The sequence below is a fragment of the Oncorhynchus keta genome, chromosome 33 (assembly GCF_023373465.1).
Source record: "Oncorhynchus keta strain PuntledgeMale-10-30-2019 chromosome 33, Oket_V2, whole genome shotgun sequence".
In the NCBI taxonomy this organism is placed as follows: Eukaryota; Metazoa; Chordata; class Actinopteri; order Salmoniformes; family Salmonidae; genus Oncorhynchus; species Oncorhynchus keta.
Genome location: NC_068453.1, coordinates 1,919,307 through 1,939,709, shown reverse-complemented (window position 1 = coordinate 1,939,709; position 20,403 = coordinate 1,919,307). Strand labels below are relative to the sequence as shown.

The following is a 20,403-nucleotide window of genomic DNA, read 5'->3' as shown; positions in this document are numbered from 1 at the left end:
AGACCACACAGATGCCAGTGGTCCTTGTGCATGTCCTCACCTCTATCTCTTTCAGTCATTCCTCTACTCCTCCCCCTCTTTCTGTCCAGTCGTCCTCTTTCAGCAGCGTCACAGATTCCACCATGTCACTGAACATCATCACTGTCACTTTAAATATGGGTGAGTAGTACTGTTCGTCTATATCTGTGTAATGTAAATAACTTTACGTCTATATGATATTTTCTATATCATTGGTGATTCATGGATTGACTTCAAGATTCAGAGACCACCCACTGGGCACAGAAGTCAGTTCAACGTCTAATTTGGATTTACATTTGGTTGAGTTGTCAACTAAGGTTGATTCAACCAGTAGATCGGAACTTCTCTGAGATGCTTTGTGTATACGAGCCCAGAGGCCAAAGACTCCCCTTTCAAAGAGGGATTCATATGTATCCTTCACTCTGGCTATTGGTTTACATCAGAGGCCAAAGACTCCCCTTTCAGAGGGATTCATATGTATCCTTCACTCTGGGTATTGGTTTACATCTGAGGCCAAAGACTCCCTTTTCAAAGAGGGATTCATATGTATCCTTCACTCTGGCTATTGGTTTACATCTGAGGCCAAAGACTCCCCTTTCAGAGGGATTCATATGTATCCTTCACTCTGGGTATTGGTTTACATCAGAGGCCAAAGACTCCCCTTTCAGAGGGATTCATATGTATCCTTCACTCTGGGTATTGGTTTACATCAGAGGCCAAAGACTCCCCTTTCAGAGGGATTCATATGTATCCTTCACTCTGGGTATTGGTTTACATCAGAGGCCAAAGACTCCCCTTTCAGAGGGATTCATATGTATCCTTCACTCTGGGTATTGGTTTACATCAGAGGCCAAAGACTCCCCTTTCAGAGGGATTCATATGTATCCTTCACTCTGGGTATTGGTTTACATCTGAGGCCAAAGACTCCCTTTTCAAAGAGGGATTCATATGTATCCTTCACTCTGGCTATTGGTTTACATCTGAGGCCAAAGACTCCCCTTTCAGAGGGATTCATATGTATCCTTCACTCTGGGTATTGGTTTACATCTGAGGCCAAAGACTCCCCTTTCAGAGGGATTCATATGTATCCTTCACTCTGGGTATTGGTTTACATCTGAGGCCAAAGACTCCCCTTTCAGAGGGATTCATATGTATCCTTCACTCTGGGTATTGGTTTACATCTGAGGCCAAAGACTCCCCTTTCAGAGGGATTCATATGTATCCTTCACTCTGGCTATTGGTTTACATCTGAGGCCAAAGACTCCCCTTTCAGAGGGATTCATATGTATCCTTCACTCTGGGTATTGGTTTACATCTGAGGCCAAAGACTCCCCTTTCAGAGGGATTCATATGTATCCTTCACTCTGGGTATTGGTTTACATCTGAGGCCAAAGACTCCCCTTTCAGAGGGATTCATATGTATCCTTCACTCTGGCTATTGGTTTACATCTGAGGCCAAAGACTCCCCTTTCAGAGGGATTCATATGTATCCTTCACTCTGGCTATTGGTTTACATCTGAGGCCAAAGACTCCCCTTTCAGAGGGATTCATATGTATCCTTCACTCTGGCTATTGGTTTACATCTGTAGGGAAGGTATCCTTTGTTTTGTTCAACACTCTTTCTTTCTCTTGTCATTACTCTTCCTTCCTCCTCTCCTCCTCCTCCCTCCCTTCATGCAGAGAAGTATAACTTCCTGGGCATCAGTATTGTGGGTCAGAGTAATGAGAAAGGAGATGGAGGAATCTACATCGGCTCTATCATGAAGGGAGGGGCGGTGGCCGCCGATGGACGCATCGAGCCTGGAGACATGCTGTTGCAGGTGTTTGTTGAGCGTTTGTGTTTAACAGTGGTGGAAAAAGTACCCAATTGTCATACTTGAGTAAAAGTAAAGATACCTTAATAGAAAATGACTTACTTAAAATTGAAAGTGATCCAGTAAAATACTACTTGAGTAAAAGTCTAAAAGTATTTGATTTAAATATACACAAGTATCAAAAGTTAATGTAATTGCTGAAATTATATTTAAATAACATATGGAATCATGTAGTTACCAAAAAAGTGTTAAACAAATCCAAATATATTTTACATTTGATATTCTTCAAATTGCCACCCTTTGTCTTGTTGACAGCTTTGCACACTCTTGGCATTTTCTCAACCAGCTTCACCTGGAATGATTTTCCAACAGTCTTGAAGGAGTTCCTACATATGCTGAACATTTGTTGGCTGCTTTTCCTACACTCTGCGGTCTGACTCATCCCAAACCATCTCAATTTGCTTGTGCTCGAGGGATTGTGGAGCCAGGTCATCTGATGCAGCACGCCATCACTCATTGTCTTGTTGAAAAACAAATGATAGTCCCAATAAGCCCAAACCAGATGGGATGGCATATCGCTGCAGAATGCTGTGGTAGCCATGCTGGTTAAGTGTGCCTTGAATTCTAAATAAATCAGACAGTGTCACTAGCAAAGCACCATCACACATCCTCCTCCATGCTTTATGGTGGGAAATACACATGCAGAGATCATCCGTTCATCCACACCGCATCTCAGAAAGACACGGCGGTTGGAACAGAAATTCTCCAATTTGGACTGCAGACCAAAGGAAACATTTCCACCGGTCTAATGTCTATTGCTCGTGTTTCTTGGCCCAAGCAAGTCTCTTATTCTTTTTTTGTTGTATTTAAAAAATATATATATTTTTTTAAACTTTTACCCCCTTTTCTCCCCAATTTCGTGGTATCCAATTGGTAGTTACAGTCTTGTCTCATTGTTGCAACTCCCGTATGGACTCAGGAGAGGCGAAGGTCGAGAGCCGTGCGTACTCCGAAACACAACCCAACCAAGCTGCACTGCATCTTGAAAATGATGGCCACTCAATCCGGAAGCCAGCATCACAAATGTGTCGGAGGAAACACCGTGCACCTGGTGACCGTTTCAGCGTGCATCTGCGCCCACCCAGGAGTCGCAAGTGCACGATGGGACAAGCACATCACTGTCAGCCAAACCCTCTCCCTAACCCAGATGACGCTGGGCCAATTGTGCACCGCTCCCATGGGTCTCCCGGTTGCGGCTGGCTGCGATAGAGCCTGGACTCAAACCCAGCATCTCTACTGCCACAGCTAGCACTGCGATGCAGTGCCTTAGACCACTGCGCCACTCAGTAGCCCCCAAGTCTCTTCTTCTTATTGGTGTCCTTTAGTAGTGGTTTCTTTGCAGCAATTTGATCATGAAGGCCTGATTCACACAGTCTCTTCTGAACAGTTGATGTTGAGATGTGTCTGTTACTTGAACTCTGTGAAGCATTTATTTGGGCTGTAAATTTCTGAGGCACACTCCAGAACTCAGACATAATTTAAAAATTAAGTGAGTCCGCCAGATCAGTGGCTGTAGGGATTTTGAGGGATGTTCTCTTGATAAGTGTGTGAATTGTACAATTTTTTTTCTTCAAATTTGATTTGTCACATACACATGGTTAGCAGATGTTAGTGCGAGTGTAGCAAAATGCTTGTGCTTCTAGTTCCGACAATGCAGTAATAACCAACAAGTAATCTAGCTAACAATTCCAAAACTACTACCTTATAGACACAAGTGTAAGGGGATAAAGAATATGTACATAAGATATATGAATGAGTGATGGTACAGAGCGGCATAGGCAAGATACAGTAGATGGTATTGAGTGCAGTATATACATATGAGATGAGTATGTAAACAAAGTGGCATAGTTAAAGTGGCTAGTGATACATGTATTACATGTAGATGATATAGAGTACAGTATATACGTATACATATGAGATTAATAATGTAGGGTATGTAAACATTATATTAGGTAGCATTGTTTAAAGTGGCTAGTGATATATTTTACATCATTTCCCATCAATTCCCATTATTAAAGTGGCTGGAGTTGAGTCTGAGTGGCTGCTGCCAACACACTATGTTAGTGGTGGCTGTTTAAAAGTCTGATGGCCTTGAGATAAAGCTGTTTTTCAGTCTCTCGGTCCCAGCTTTGATGCACCTGTACTGACCTCGCCTTCTGGATGATAGCGGGGTGAACAGGCAGTGGCTCGGGTGGTTGTTGTCCTTGATGATCTTTATGGCCTTCCTGTGACATCGGGTGGTGTAGGTGTCCTGGAGGGCAGGTAGTTTGCCCCCGGTGATGCGTTGTGCAGACCTCACTACCCTCTGGAGAGCCTTACGGTTGTAGGCGGAGCAGTTGCCGTACCAGGCGGTGATACAGCCCGACAGGATGCTCTCGATTGTGCATCTGTAGAAGTTTGTGAGTGCTTTTGCACCTTCTTCACGATGCTGTCTGTGTGGGTGGACCAATTCAGTTTGTCTGTGATGTGTACGCAGAGGAACTTAAAACTTACTACCCTCTCTACCACTGTTCCATCGATGTGGATAGGGGGGTGTTCCCTCTGCTGTTTCCTGAAGTCCACAATCATCTCCTTAGTTTTGTTGATGTTGAGTGTGAGGTTATTTTCCTGACACCACACTCCGAGGGCCCTCACCTCCTCCCTGTAGGCCGTCTCGTCGTTGTTGGTAATCAAGCCTACCACTGTTGTGTCGTCCGCAAACTTGATGATTGAGTTGGAGGCGTGCGTGGCCACGCATTTGTGGGTGAACAGGGAGTACAGGAGAGGGCTCAGAACGCACCCTTGTGGGGCCCCAGTGTTGAGGATCAGCGGGGTGGAGATGTTGTTGCCTATGCTCACCACCTGGGGGCGGCCCGTCAGGAAGTCCAGTACCCAGTTGCACAGGGCGGGGTCGAGACCCAGGGTCTCGAGCTTGATGACGAGCTTGGAGGGCACTATGGTGTTAAATGCCGAGCTGAAGTCGATGAACAGCATTCTCACATAGGTATTCCTCTTGTCCAGATGGGTTAGGGCAGTGTGCAGTGTGGTTGAGATTGCATCGTCTGTGGACCTATTTGGGCGGTAAGCAAATTGGAGTGGGTCTAGGGTGTCAGGTAGGGTGGAGGTGATATGGTCCTTAACTAGTCTCTCAAAGCACTTCATGATGACGGAAGTGAGTGCTACGGGCGGTAGTCGTTTAGCTCAGTTACCTTAGCTTTCTTGGGAACAGGAACAATGGTGGCACTCTTGAAGCATGTGGGAACAACAGACTGGGATAGGGATTGATTGAATATGTCCGTAAACACACCAGCCAGCTGGTCTGCGCATGCTCTGAGGGCGTGGCTGGGGATGCCCTGCGAGGGTTGACACGTTTAAATGTTTTCCTCACGTCGGCTGCAGTGAAGGAGAGTCTGCATGTTTTAGTTGCGGGCAGTGTCAGTGGCACTGTATTGTCCTCAAAGCGGGCAAAAAAGTTATTTAGTCTACCTGGGAGCAAGACATCCTGGTCCGTGACAGTGCTGGTTTTCTTTTTGTAATCCGTGATTGACTGTAGACCCTGCCCCATACCTCTTGTGTCTGAGCCGTTGAATTGAGATTCTACTTTGTCTCTATACTGACGCTTAGCTTGTTTGATTGCCTTGCGGAGGGAATAGTTACACTGTTTGTATTCGGTCATGTTTCCAGTCACCTTGCCCTGATTAAAAGCAGTTTCACACGAATGCTGCCATCAATCCATGGTTTCTGGTTTGGGAATGTTTTAATCGTTGCTATGGGAATGACATCTTCAACGCACGTTCTAATGAACTTGCACACCGAATCAGCGTATTCTTCAATGTTGTCGTCTGACGCAATACGGAACATATCCCAGTCCACGTGCTAAGAATTCAAAATATTTTGGGTACTTTTGGGTGCCAGGGAAAATGTATGGAGTAAAAAGTAAAATGTTCTAAAAAATATAAATAGTGAAGTACAGAAACCCCCCAAAATGACTTAAGTCGTGCTTTAAAGTATTTATAATTGTCAAGAAAGTGACAATAGGAGGAATGGTTTTGGGGTCTTTAATTGGACTTGGTTGGTAGGATTTCCTGGTTTCTTTCTCTCCCTTTTCTACATCACCCCGTCTCTCATCCCCTCTTCTCCAGGTGAACGACATTAACTTTGAAAACATGAGCAATGATGATGCAGTAAGAGTACTGAGGGAGATTGTGCATAAACCAGGGTAAGCAGCAGTCTCTCACACACTGAAACCTACACACTGATATGTGATGAGGATCACACAGTGATGCAGTCAGAGTACTGAGGGAGATTGTGCATAAACCAGGATAAGGAGCAGTCTCACACACACTGAAACCTACACACTGATACGTACTGAGTATCACACGTTGCTGCTGGTTTGTGTGTGTATAAACTACGTGTAAACTGAGTGTTTGCTGTGTGTAATTGTTGACAGCCCTATTACTCTGACTGTGGCTAAGTGCTGGGATCCTAACCCTCGAGGATGCTTCACACTGCCGAGAAGTGAGTACTCACACACAGCATCATGTAATTAGACGGATATATTTTCCTCTTGGGAGGATCAAATGTCACCTCTAAGATTTGACATTTCATTTGCTTTTATGGGGGGAAATCGATGTAAATGTGTTTTACCATGTTCCACAGTGACAAAACAACTCTTTCTCTGTGTAGGTGAGCCGATCCGTCCCATAGACCCTGCTGCCTGGGTGTCCCACACCGCAGCAATGACGGGGGCGTACCCAGTGTATGGTATGAGCCCTTCTTTGACCACCATCACCTCCACCAGCTCCTCCATCACAAGCTCCATCCCTGAGACTGAGCGTAAGTCACCCCTCCCTTTCCCTCTCCACCATCCCCAGCGGGCAAGAGTTGGCATGGGACAACCCAATGACAAAAGTTTGTGGTTGAAATCTGGTTGTGTCGACATCAAGACATCTGGTAGAAAATAACATAATTTGGGTTGTTTTCTGGTCGAAGCAACGTCCCGATTACAACCAGGCAAACACATATTTTTCTGGTCTCTAAAAAGACCAACATTTGTCCTATTTTAGTCTGTATAACCTGACCCTGAAGACAGAAAAGTCAATCCTGCCATCTTGTCAATACATTTTCCCTAGTGGGTTGCTGCACGACTGCCACTTCTGCTTACTTCATTTCCCGCTTGCTGCTGAATGAATGAATGAATGGCTCCCTTGGTGTTTCCCAGTGGGCAAGACTGGGCGAAATTATTATTACAACCAGAAACTGGTTGAAATAATGTTGTTAGGATGTCATTTCAACCAGTTTTTTACAGATTTGCCTGCTGGGTTGTTTCACTGCTGCAGCTATCTGACTGTTGCTCTTTCCATCTTTCCCTCCCAGGGCTCGATGACTTTCATTTATCCATTCACAGCGACATGGCAGCAATCGCCAAAGCGATGGCCAATCCAGAGTCTGGCCTGGAGGTGCGAGACAGGATGTGGCTCAAGATCACAATCCCCTCTGCCTTCATAGGTATTCTTTCTCTCTTTTACTCTGCTCTCTTCACTCTCTCTTCTGTCTGTATTGTCTCGCTTTCATAGGGACTATTGTTAAGGCCTCTCTCACTCTCTCCATCTGTCTGTCTCTGTCCCAGGCTCGGACGTGGTGGACTGGCTCTACCATCACATGGAGGGCTTCACTGACCGCCGTGAGGCCAGGAAGTACGCCAGCAACCTGCTGAAGGCCGGCTACATCCGGCACACCGTCAACAAGATCACCTTCTCTGAGCAGTGCTACTACATCTTCGGAGACCTCTGTGGCAGTGAGTCTTATTATCCTTTTGTTTTCCACAAGATAGCTTTCTTTGACTCTTCAACTCTCCATCTTTGGAGACCTCTGTGGCAATGAGTCTTATTATCCCTTTGTTTTCCACAAGATAGCTTTCTTTGACTCTTCAACTCTCCATCTTTGGAGACCTCTGTGGCAATGAGTCTTATTATCCCTTTGTCTTCCACAAGATAGCTTTCTTTATGACTCTTCACCTCTCCTTTTCTCTTTCTTCTATAACACATTTGTCCCTTTCCACTCCTTCCCCTTCTCCACTCTCTCCCTTCCCCTCCTCCCATTTTCTCTCCTCTCCTCCCCTCTCTCTCAGATATGGCTAACCTCTCACTGGGAGACCACGATTGGTCGAGTGGGGCGTCCGACCAAGACACCCTTGCTCCCCTGCCCCACCCTGGGGCTGCCCCCTGGCCCCTGGCCTTCCCTTACCAGTACCCCATCCCACAGCCCTACAACCCACACCCTCTGCACGAGCCTCCCCAAAGCCAACCTGGAAGGGGGGGGAGTGCAGGCAGCCAGCACAGCGAAGGTGAGATGCTCCGCTACACATACACGCAAACTAACAGAGAGACACACACAGAAAGGCAAACCAAATGACTGGACTGACTTTTTACACATTTTGTTACATTACAGCCTTATTCTAAAATGGATTCATTGTTTTTCCTCATAAATCTACACACAATAAGGACCCCATAAGTAAAAAGAAAAAGAGGTTTCTCAAATTATTTGCAAATGTATAATAAAAAAATAGAAAAACGGAAACATCTGACACACCGCCCCAGACCATGACGGACCCTCCACCTCCAAATCGATCCCGCTCCAGAGTACAGGCCTCAGTGTAACACTCATTCCTTGGAGTCAGACCCATTGTAATTTATTACATAAATGCCTTGTATCATAGGATGCTGTACTTACTATAAAGTCAGACCCCTGTTAATGAATTACTTATATGTCAATATCTTAAATATATGTAAATGTCAATTACTGCTTCACATACAAGCCAGTGAATTATGTGCATTACAGCTGGATGAGTCAACAGACAGGGCGGGCCTGGCACAGCTCCTGGTAAATGTCCGTTAGGTTTATGGGGGGTCAATTAAGAAAGACATCCTCTTCTGCGAACCACTGGAAACCAGGACAACATGAGAGGATCTTTTTTAAGTACTGGACAGCTTTGTGACATCAAATGGACTTTAGTGGTCAAGATGTGTTGTTATCTGTACTGATGGCGCAAACGCCATGACAGGGAGACATGGTAGAGTGGTAACGCGCTTGCAAGCAGTTGCTCCTGATGCCACTTGGGTACACTGCAGCATCCACCGAGAGGCTCTTGCTGCCAAGGGAATGGCTGACAGCTTGAAAGACGTTTTGGACACTACAGTGAAAATGGTTAACTTTGTTAACCTCTTAATGATCCCTTCACGCGCCAATCCCTTTAGCGGGATCGATTTGACAACATCCAGTGAAATTGCAGAGCACCAAATTCAAACAACAAGAATATTAATATTCAACATTCACAAAAATATCTGTGTAATACAACAAAATAAAGCTTAACTTCTTGTTAATCCAGCCGCTGTGTTAGATTTCAAAAAGGCTTTACGGCAAAAGCAGACCATGCGATTATCTGAGGACAGTGCCCCACATTGAAATACATGAAAATAATTTTTCAACCAGGCAGGTGCGACACAATAGTCAGAAATAACGATATAATAAATGCCTTACCTTTGAAGATCTTCTTCTTTTTGCAATCCCAAATGTCTCGTTGACACAATGAATGGTCGGTTTGTTCGATAAATTCCTTCTTTATATCCCCAAAATGTCCATTTATTTGGCGCATTTGATTCAGAAATACACTGGTTCCAACATGACTACAAATTATCTAATAAGTTACCTGTAAACTTGGTCCAAACATTTCAAACAATGTTCCTAATCCAACCTCAGGTATCCTAAAATGTAAATAATCAATACAATTTAAGACGGGATAATCTGTTTCCAATTCCTGTTCACGCGAACCAAAATAGTAGGGACCTTCAGAGTGACACATGGAATGAATAGCACTACTTCTTAATTTCTCAAAAGAAAAACATTGACCAATTTCTAAAGATTGTTGACATCTAGTGGAAGCCATAGGAACTGCAACCAGGTTCCTCATAAATAGGGCTTCCCATAGAAAACAATTGGGAAATCCTATGACCTCAAATTTCATTTTCCCTGGCTGGTTTGTCCTCAGGGTTTCACCTGCCAAATCAGTTCTGTTATACTCACAGACATTATCTTAACAGATTTAGAAACTTTAGAGTGTTTTCAATCCAAATCTACCAATTATATCCCATATCCTAGCTTCTGGGCCTGAGTAACAGGCAGTTTACTTTGGGCGTGCTTTTCATCCGGACGTCAAAATACTGCTACCTAGCCTTAAGAAGTACAGAAGCCACTGTTAGATATTTGGATAGTGCTGTGCTCAGAGTATCTTTGCCTTGGCAAATCGCGCTGTTAAGACACTGATGCACTTTGCATCCACATACCTATGTGTGAGAGTGGATTCTTGGCCATCACTAGCATGAAAACTAAATACAGGCACAGACTGTGTGTGGGAAATGATTTAAGACAGACTCTCTCCAATACAACCCAACATTACAGAGTTATGTGCATCCTATTAAGCACACCCGTCTCATAACCTGTGGTGAGTTATTCATAATTTTCGATTAACAAATAAGATTTTATATATAAGATGGTTAAATAAAGAGCAACATTATTCATTATTATTATTATTATTATATTATTATTATTTGTGCCCTGGTCCTATAAGAGCTCTTTATCACTTCCCACGAGCCGGGTTGTGACCAAAAAATCACACTCATTCTTATGTTTAATAACTGTATCGTATAGTGTGTGTGTGGCAGGCTTACACTGATGGCAAACTGTGTGTGTGGCTGACCCTGGTGCTAGAGGGGGTACGCAGCTGGAGGTTGAATGTTTAGGGTACGGGACTATAAAAAGTTTGGGAACCACGGCTCTATGACAACCATTGGTACATCTAAAAAAACACTCCACTACCAGAGAAGCTCTACAAAGGACATTGTGACCTCTAGTGGATAAATCAGAGTCTTACATCCCTGAACAACTTCATCATAGGACCAATCTAGTTAAACAGAGATAAACAGCTACGCATAAATATATATATTGCATTTCGAAATCCGAATGAGCGGTGGTGAGGGTGCTAAGTATTCGTATTTCCGTGAGCGTAGCTTCCAAATGTAACAACTATTGTTGACTCTCTTTGTCTCGCTCTTTCCCTCTCTTTCCATCCCTCCATCTTTTATAACCAAACAGCCATGCTTTTGTTGGTCCACTAGGGACCTGTTTTCATTGTATTACGTTAGTAATCAATAACCGATACCATGTGTGTGTTTATGTATTCTGTGTTATTATTGAGTTAGTTAGTAAATAAATCATTTGTGTATTGCTGATTCATCAATAAGGTTAGGGTTCTTGCAGATATCAAGGACTATGCTACATTCAAAATGAGATTGATATGAGGTAATAATGATTAATAAGTGACTGTTATTGATGTAAGAGATATCTGTATATCTTTAGAGTTTAAGTCAGGAGATAGTAACTCATTAAACTTTTCCTGTGGTGCCCCAAACTCATAAGGAATAAATTGTTACATGATTAATTTAATCAGATAACAATTAAACATAGTTAGTTGATAAAATAAATAACAGTCATCCGATTAATCACTTTTGCTGAGGAGTTGCTTCCGGCTGGCCACTCTACCATAAAGGCCTGAATGGTGAAGTACTGCAGAGATGGTTGTCCTTCTGGAAGGTTCTCCCATCTCCACAGAGGAACTCCATTGGTTTCTTGGTCACCTCCCTGACCAAGGCCCTTCGCCCCTGACTGCTCAGTTTGGCCAGGCGGCCAGCTGTAGGAAGACTCTTGGTGGCTCCAAACTTCTTCCATTTAAGAATGATGGAGGCCAGTGAGTTCTTAGGGACCTTCAATGCTGCAGAGATTTGTTGGTACCCTTCCCCAGATCTGTGCCTCGACACAATCCTGTCTTGGAGCTCTACGGACAATTCCTTCGACCTCATGGCTTGTTTTTTTTCCAACTGTGGGACCTTATATAGACAGGTGTATGCCTTTCCAAATAATGTCCAATCAATTGAATTTACCACAGGTGGACTCCAAGTTGTAGAAACATCTCAAGGATGATCAATGGAAAGCAGATGCATCTGAGCTCAATATCGAGTCTCATAGCGAAGGGTCTGAATACTTATGTAAATAAGGTATCTGTTTTTTAAAATTTGCAAACATTTCTAAAAAACATTTTTCGCTTTGTCATTATGGGGTACTGTGTACATTGATGAAGAAAAAGTTACCCGGTCTGAATACTTTCTGAATGCAGGGTACACACCTTTATACTCTGTGTAGACTATACACCTTTAACTCTCAACCTTTCTCTCTCTCCTTTGCAGAGAGTCGTAGCAGCGGGTCCAACTGCAGTGGCAGTAAGAAGGAAGAGGCTGCTGGGGGGGCGGGCGGTGGTGCTGGTGGTGGCGAGTCCAAGTCCACAGGCCACACAGGGAGTGGCAGCGAATCAGAGCTGAGGAAGGAAAATGCCCCCAGTGATCGCTCAGTGGCGGTGCCCCCTAACGAGCACAGCCTGATCAGCTTGGCCCACAGTGTCCACAGTGTCCACAGCACCCATTCCCACAGCGGTAGCCTGGTGTACGGACCCCCCGGCCTGCCAGCCCAGCCGCCGCCCTCCCTCCCCATCACGGCCCCCCTGGGTCGCCCCCGGGCCGAGACCTAGCCTCCGTGCCCCCTGAACTCACCGCCTCACGACAATCATTCCGCATGGCCATGGGCAACCCCAGTGAGTTTTTCGTTGATGTCATGTGATGTGTTATCCAGAGGGCGGATCCTCACTGCAGGTGTTCTGGACGTCCTGGTACGGAGAGGAAGGAGGTGGTGGAGTAGGAGGAAAGGAGGTAGAGGCTAAGAGAAAGACAGGTGGTGCTGAGAGGGATATGGTTGTAACTGCATAGCTCTCCTTCTGTCTGTCTGTCGCCAGTGTTGTGGCGCCTGTACTTTCTTCAGTGAAGAAAATCGGTGTGGATGCAGCTCTCTCTCCTCTTGGTCCCCATTAAATAGACAATTTTGTTCATATGTTCTTTTCCACATCAGTTTGAGTGTGTGTGCCTGTGTGTGTATATGAGTGAGTGAATATGTTGTTGGAATTTAATGTTTTCTTTTTGTCATTTTCTCCCTTTTTTCCTCTACATGTGTCCCATTCAACTGTGTTCAAATCTCTGTGGACCCTCCATTGCAAACCCTCTTTAAAAATCAACACAGTCCATACTAGATGGGAGAAGGCTCAGAAAGAGAGAGAGCGATAGAGAGAGACTGTGGACCATAGAGATCCTATTAAATTACTATTCTGAAAAAAATGGTCCTAATTTTATACTGTGGACAGGGTTGTGTTCATTAGGGCATGCAACGGTTAAAAAAACATTTAGCAACAGAAAACAGAAATTTGCCTTTCTTATTGGAGAAATAGGTTCAGGTAGTCCCTCCCTGTTTGTCTATTTTCTTCCATTTGGTGCCTAATGAACATGTCCCAGGGCCCATGAATGTGTTAAGGATGTTGGTGTTACTCTTTCTGAGTGTTCTCTGAGCTGACTCAAATTAATGTCCGAAATAAAACATAGAAAATGAAACTGTCTCAGGTATTTTTGTATCTTTCTATGTTGAGTTTCTCCACAAAAGTTATGTAGACAGGGAGAGAGATGGAGAAGGTTAGAGAGCATAGATGAAAAGGTATTAAGAGGGTGTAAATTACTTCTCATTGCTTTACACTCAGTAGCAGTCATGTTAATTGTGATCATAATCTCAGATAACGCTCTAACCAATCAGTGCAATTAATACTGGAAGATGAAGAGTATACGAGCTGAACCTTGCACCAATATATTACACGACACCAGGGTTGGAGTCAATTCCTTTTCAATTCTGAAAGTAAACTGAAATCAAAGCTCCTCTGAGGAAAAAATGGGAATGGGAATTTCAATTTACTTCCTGACTTGACCGCATCACCCCAACCCTGCATGACACAGGGGCATTTTGTGACATCAAGCATTTTAGTAAAGGAAATTTGAGAAGCATGTTGCCCCAATCTCTTTCTCCATATCTCTCTTGGTACATTGCGATGTGTTATTGTCTTTTTCATCATCAACATCCATTTCTAGCCCTATTCTTACATGCTGACTAGACCAGGCACGCGCATGCGTGCGCCATCGTACGCATGTTGATTTTGTCCCCCCACACCAGATGCGATCAGGACACGCAGGTTGAAATATCAAAACAAACTCTGACCCAACTATATTAATTTGGGGACAGGTCGAAATACATGAAACGTTGATGGCCATTTAGCTAGCTAGCCTTCTGTTGCTAGCTAATTTGTCCTGAGATATAAACATTGGGTTATTTTAACTGAAATATACAATGTCCTTTTTCCTGGATCTTTGTAGAATTTTGACCCATTTTGAGTCACAAAATCGTGTGTTCTCAAATAATCCACAGATGAAAGGGGAATCCTAGTTAGTTTCTAGTATTTATTATTATTATTATTATTATTTAATCTTGATCACTCCTCCTTCAGTCTTCTTCTTCTGTGGACTTTATATGGCGAAACATTAAGGTGCATACCACCACCAACTGGACTGGAGTGTGGATCTCAGTTCATCATCTCAGTTCATCACCCACGTGGGTATATGCAACTAAAAACCAATGAGGAGATGGGAGAGACGGGACTAGCAGCACGTCAAGCTTCAAAAATAGAACTAATGCCTCGTGTCAAAATATAACACCTAGGTCACACCAACACTGTCTTTGCAATTTGGTCCACTAGAAGTAGATTATGCATTTGCCTTGCAGCATTGCATTGTCAAGGCAGTCGCAGTGCATTCTGTGTGGTGCATGTGTTGGATTTATATAACATATGCATCAAACTATGCATAGATGGCTTGACAGAAATGGTAGCAGAGGATGAATGTTTAACTTTTGTTGCATACATAACCAGGATAGTAACACTTGCTTATGGAAATTGGATAATTTAAGGGGAATTTTATTTAGCTAAAACTTACATTTCGGGAGAAATTCAATGGCACCAACCTTTTAAAAAACAAGATTCCTATCCTGAATTTGGATGTAATTCTTGATCCATGCATTTGGCACTGAATAAAGCCAATTTATCATCTGATCATATCCTGTGATAACTTTATTCTGTATCAGCAAAAACATTTTTTTTTATCACTTATTGTCACGTTCTGACCATAGTTCTGTTGTGTTTTCCTTGTTTTAGTGTTGGTCAGGACGTGAGCTGGGTGGGCATTCTATGTTGTGTGTCTAGTTTGTCTGTTTCAATCAGAGGCAGGTGTTAGTCATTGTCTCTGATTGGGAACCATATTTAGGTAGCTTGTTTTGTGTTGGGGTTTGTGGGTGATTGTTTCCGTGTCTGTGGTTTTCACCACACGGTACTGTTTCGTTTTTTGTAATTCACGTCATCATTTATTGTTTTTGTTCTAGTGTTCATCATTAATAAATACATTATGGACACTTACCACGCTGCATCTTGATCCGATCCTTGCTACACCTCTTCAGACGAAGAGGAGGAAAACCCTTACACTTATACAGTGTCATGTTACGCTCGTCTTTTGAATGAGGAGACCAAGGTGCAGCGTGGTAAGCGTACATCTTTCTTTATCAGATGAACACCAAAAAATAAATGAACGTAACGTTCTGCAGGCTACACAGTAACTGTACAAAATCAAGATCCCACAAACTAAGGTGGGAAAGAGGCTGCCTAAGTAAGATCCCCAATAAGAGACAACGATAGACAGCTGCCTCTGCTTGGGAACCATGCCAGGCCAAGCAATGAAATAGGAAAACTAGATTGCCCACCCTAGTCACACCCTGACCTAACCAAAATGTCCTAATAATTGCTCCCACAGTTGATTTCTTCAAACCAAGCTGCTTACCTATTGCAGATTCAGTCTTCCCAGCCTGGTGCAGGTCTACAATTTTGTTTCTGGTGTCCTTTGACAGCTCTTTGGTCTTGGCCATAGTGGAGTTTGGAGTGTGACTGTTTGAGGTTGTGGACAGGTGTCTTTTATACTGATAACAAGTTCAAACAGGTGCCATTAATACAGGTAACGAGTGGAGGACAGAGGAGCCTCTTAAAGAAGAAGTTACAGGTCTGTGAGAGCCAGAAATCTTGCTTGTTTGTAGGTGACCAAATACTTATTTTCCACCATAATTTGCAAATAAATTCATTAAAAATCCTACAATGTGAATTTCTGGATTTTTTTCAAATTTTGTCTGTCATAGTTGAAGTGTACCTATTATGAAAAATACAGGCCTCATCTTTTTAAGTGGGAGAACTTGCACAATTGGTGGTTGACTAAATACTTTTTTTGCCCTAATGTATGCTATAGGTTCTAAATTTATGAAAATGAACCATGCGTCAACAACACAACATTGCGCAACCACAATATTTTTGCCTTACAATATTAATCAGACTAAAATACATTACATAATAGCTATATTAACCACGGTTTTCTCATCTCACTTCAATGGGAATGTAGTAGATGTATTTCACAATTTTCAATAACTATTCATGCTTAGCCCTACCAATCAGGTGCTCCAGCTGTCCATGTCATGCTTAGCCCTACCAAGCAGGTGCTCCAGCTGTCCGTGTCATGCTTATTCCTACCAAACAGGTGCTCCAGCTGTCCGTGTCATGCTTAGCCCTACCAATCAGGTGCTCCAGCTGTCCATGTCATGCTTAGCCCAACCAAGCAGGTGCTCCAGCTGTCCATGTCATGCTTAGCCCAACCAAGCAGGTGCTCCAGCTGTCCATGTCATGCTTAGCCCTACCAAGCAGGTGCTCCAGCTGTCCATGTCATGCTTAGCCCTACCAATCAGGTGTTCCAGCTGTCTATGTCATGCTTAGCCCAACCAAGCAGGTGCTCCAGCTGTCTATGTCATGCTTAGCCCAACCAAGCAGGTGCTCCAGCTGTCCATGTCATGCTTAGCCAAGCAGGTGCTCCAGCTGTCCATGTCATGCTTAGCCCTACCAATCAGGTGTTCCAGCTGTCCATGTCATGCTTAGCCCTACCAAGCAGGTGCTCCAGCTGTCCGTGTCATGCTTAGCCCTACCGAGCAGGTGCTCCAGCTGTCCGTGTCATGCTTAGCCCTACCGATCAGGTGCTCCAGCTGTCCATGTCATGCTTAGCCCTACAGATCAGGTGCTCCAGCTGTCCATGTCATGCTTAGCCCTACCGATCAGGTGCTCCAGCTGTCCATGTCATGCTTAGCCCTACCGATCAGGTGCTCCAGTTGTCCATGTCATGCTTAGCCCTACCAGGCAGGTGCTCCAGCTGTCCATGTCATGCTTAGCCCTACCAATCAGGTGCTCCAGCTGTCCATGTCATGCTTAGCCCTACCAAGCAGGTGCTCCAGCTGTCCGTGTCATGCTTAGCCCTACCAAGCAGGTGCTCCAGCTGTCCGTGTCATGCTTAGCCCTACCAAGCAGGTGCTCCAGCTGTCCGTGTCATGCTTATTCCTACCAAACAGGTGCTCCAGCTGTCCGTGTCATGCTTAGCCCTACCATTCAGATGCTCCAGCTGTCCATGTCATGCTTAGCCCTACCATTCAGATGCTCCAGCTGTCCATGTCATGCTTAGCCCAACCAAGCAGGTGCTCCAGCTGTCCATGTCATGCTTAGCCCAACCAAGCAGGTGCTCCAGCTGTCCATGTCATGCTTAGCCCTACCAATCAGGTGTTCCAGCTGTCCGTGTCATGCTTAGCCCTACCGAGCAGGTGCTCCAGCTGTCCGTGTCATGCTTAGCCCTACCGAGCAGGTGCTCCAGCTGTCCGTGTCATGCTTAGCCCTACCGAGCAGGTGCTCCAGCTGTCCGTGTCATGCTTAGCCCTACCGATCAGGTGCTCCAGCTGTCCATGTCATGCTTAGCCCTACAGATCAGGTGCTCCAGCTGTCCATGTCATGCTTAGCCCTACCGATCAGGTGCTCCAGCTGTCCATGTCATGCTTAGCCCTACCGATGAGGTGCTCCAGTTGTCCATGTCATGCTTAGCCCTACCAGGCAGGTGCTCCAGCTGTCCATGTCATGCTTAGCCCTACCAATCAGGTGCTCCAGCTGTCCATGTCATGCTTAGCCCTACCAAGCAGGTGCTCCAGCTGTCCGTGTCATGCTTAGCCCTACCAAGAAGGTGCTCCAGCTGTCCGTGTCATGCTTAGCCCTACCAAGCAGGTGCTCCAGCTGTCCGTGTCATGCTTATTCCTACCAAACAGGTGCTCCAGCTGTCCGTGTCATGCTTAGCCCTACCAATCAGGTGCTCCAGCTGTCCATGTCATGCTTAGCCCAACCAAGCAGGTGCTCCAGCTGTCCATGTCATGCTTAGCCCAACCAAGCAGGTGCTCCAGCTGTCCATGTCATGCTTAGCCCTACCAAGCAGGTGCTCCAGCTGTCCATGTCATGCTTAGCCCTACCAATCAGGTGTTCCAGCTGTCTATGTCATGCTTAGCCCTACCGAGCAGGTGCTCCAGCTGTCCGTGTCATGCTTAGCCCTACCGAGCAGGTGCTCCAGCTGTCCGTGTCATGCTTAGCCCTACAGATCAGGTGCTCCAGCTGTCCATGTCATGCTTAGCCCTACCGATCAGGTGCTCCAGCTGTCCATGTCATGCTTAGCCCTACCGATCAGGTGCTCCAGTTGTCCATGTCATGCTTAGCCCTACCAGGCAGGTGCTCAAGCTGTCCATGTCATGCTTAGCCCTACCAAGCAGGTGCTCCAGCTGTCCATGTCATGCTTAGCCCTACCAAGCAGGTGCTCCAGCTGTCCATGTCATGCTTAGCCAGCCCTACCAATCAGGTGCTCCAGCTGTCCATGTCATGCTTAGCCCTACCAATCAGGTGCTCCAGCTGTCCATGTCATGCTTAGCCCTACCAATCAGGTGCTCCAGCTGTCCATGGCATGCTTAGCCCTACCAAGCAGGTGCTCCAGCTGTCCATGTCATGCTTAGCCCTACCAAGCAGGTGATCCAGCTGTCCATGTCATGCTTAGCCCTACCAAGCAGGTGCTCCAGCTGTCCATGTCATGCTTAGTCCTACCGAGCAGGTGCTCCAGCTGTCCATGTCATACTTAGCCCTACCGATCAGGTGTTCCAGCTGTCCATGTCATGCTTAGCCCTACCGATCAGGTGCTCCAGCTGTCCATGTCATGCTTAGCCCTACCGATCAGGTGCTCCAGCTGTCCATGTCATGCTTAGCCCTACCGAGCAGGTGCTCCAGCTGTCCATGTCATGCTGAGCCCTACCGATCAGGTGCTCCAGCTGTCCATGTCATGCTGAGCCCTACCGATCCGGTGCTCCAGCTGTCCATGTCATGCTTAGCCCTATCGATCAGGTGCTCCAGCTGTCCATGTCATGCTTAGCCCTACCGAGCAGGTGGTCCAGCTGTCCATGTCATGCTTAGCCCTACCGAGCAGGTGGTCCAGCTGTCCATGTCATGCTTAGCCCTACCGAGCAGGTGGTCCAGCTGTCCATGTCATGCTTAGCCCTACCGAGCAGGTGGTCCAGCTGTCCATTTCATGCTTAGCCCTACCGAGCAGGTGCTCCAGCTGTCCATGTCATGCTTAGCCCTACCGAGCAGGTGCTCCAGCTGTCCATGTCATGCTTAGCCCTACCAAGCAGGTGATCCAGCTGTCCATGTCATGCTTAGCCCTACCAGGCAGGTGCTCAAGCTGTCCATGTCATGCTTAGCCCTACCAAGCAGGTGCTCCAGCTGTCCATGTCATGCTTAGCCCTACCAAGCAGGTGCTCCAGCTGTCCATGTCATGCTTAGCCAGCCCTACCAATCAGGTGCTCCAGCTGTCCATGTCATGCTTAGCCCTACCAATCAGGTGCTCCAGCTGTCCATGTCATGCTTAGCCCTACCAATCAGGTGCTCCAGCTGTCCATGGCATGCTTAGCCCTACCAAGCAGGTGCTCCAGCTGTCCATGTCATGCTTAGCCCTACCAAGCAGGTGATCCAGCTGTCCATGTCATGCTTAGCCCTACCAAGCAGGTGCTCCAGCTGTCCATGTCATGCTTAGTCCTACCAAGCAGGTGCTCCAGCTGTCCATGTCATGCTGAGCCCTACCGATCAGGTGCTCCAGCTGTCCATGTCATGCTGAGCCCTACCGATCCGGTGCTCCAGCTGTCCATGTCATGCTTAGCCCTATCGATCAGGTGCTCCAGCTGTCCATGTCATGCTTAGCCCTACCGAGCAGGTGGTCCAGCTGTCCATGTCATGCTTAGCCCTACCGAGCAGGTGGTCCAGCTGTCCATGTCATGCTTAGCCCTACCGAGCAGGTGGTCCAGCTGTCCATGTCATGCTTAGCCCTACCGAGCAGGTGGTCCAGCTGTCCATTTCATGCTTAGCCCTACCGAGCAGGTGCTCCAGCTGTCCATGTCATGCTTAGCCCTACCGAGCAGGTGCTCCAGCTGTCCATGTCATGCTTAGCCCTACCGATCAGGTGCTCCAGCTGTCCATGTCATGCTTAGCCCTACCGAGCAGGTGCTCCAGCTGTCCATGTCATGCTGAGCCCTACCGATCAGGTGCTCCAGCTGTCCATGTCATGCTTAGCCCTAC

At 45.9% G+C, this 20,403-nt stretch overlaps 1 protein-coding gene across 1 annotated transcript in view; it reads left to right on the top strand.

Annotated features, from left to right (window-relative positions):
• Window positions 1-13,419, top strand: part of LOC118365911 (segment polarity protein dishevelled homolog DVL-3-like) — a 50,829-nt gene extending 37,410 nt beyond the window's left edge. The window contains 10 exon segments of the mRNA XM_052491646.1: window positions 90-159; window positions 1,699-1,838; window positions 6,014-6,090; window positions 6,322-6,389; window positions 6,558-6,707; window positions 7,248-7,379; window positions 7,501-7,668; window positions 8,002-8,217; window positions 12,170-12,459; window positions 12,462-13,419. Of these exon segments, the coding sequence (XP_052347606.1) occupies window positions 90-159; window positions 1,699-1,838; window positions 6,014-6,090; window positions 6,322-6,389; window positions 6,558-6,707; window positions 7,248-7,379; window positions 7,501-7,668; window positions 8,002-8,217; window positions 12,170-12,459; window positions 12,462-12,596 (1,446 nt within the window). The 3' untranslated portion in view covers window positions 12,597-13,419.
• Window positions 13,420-20,403: the final 6,984 nt, after the last annotated feature.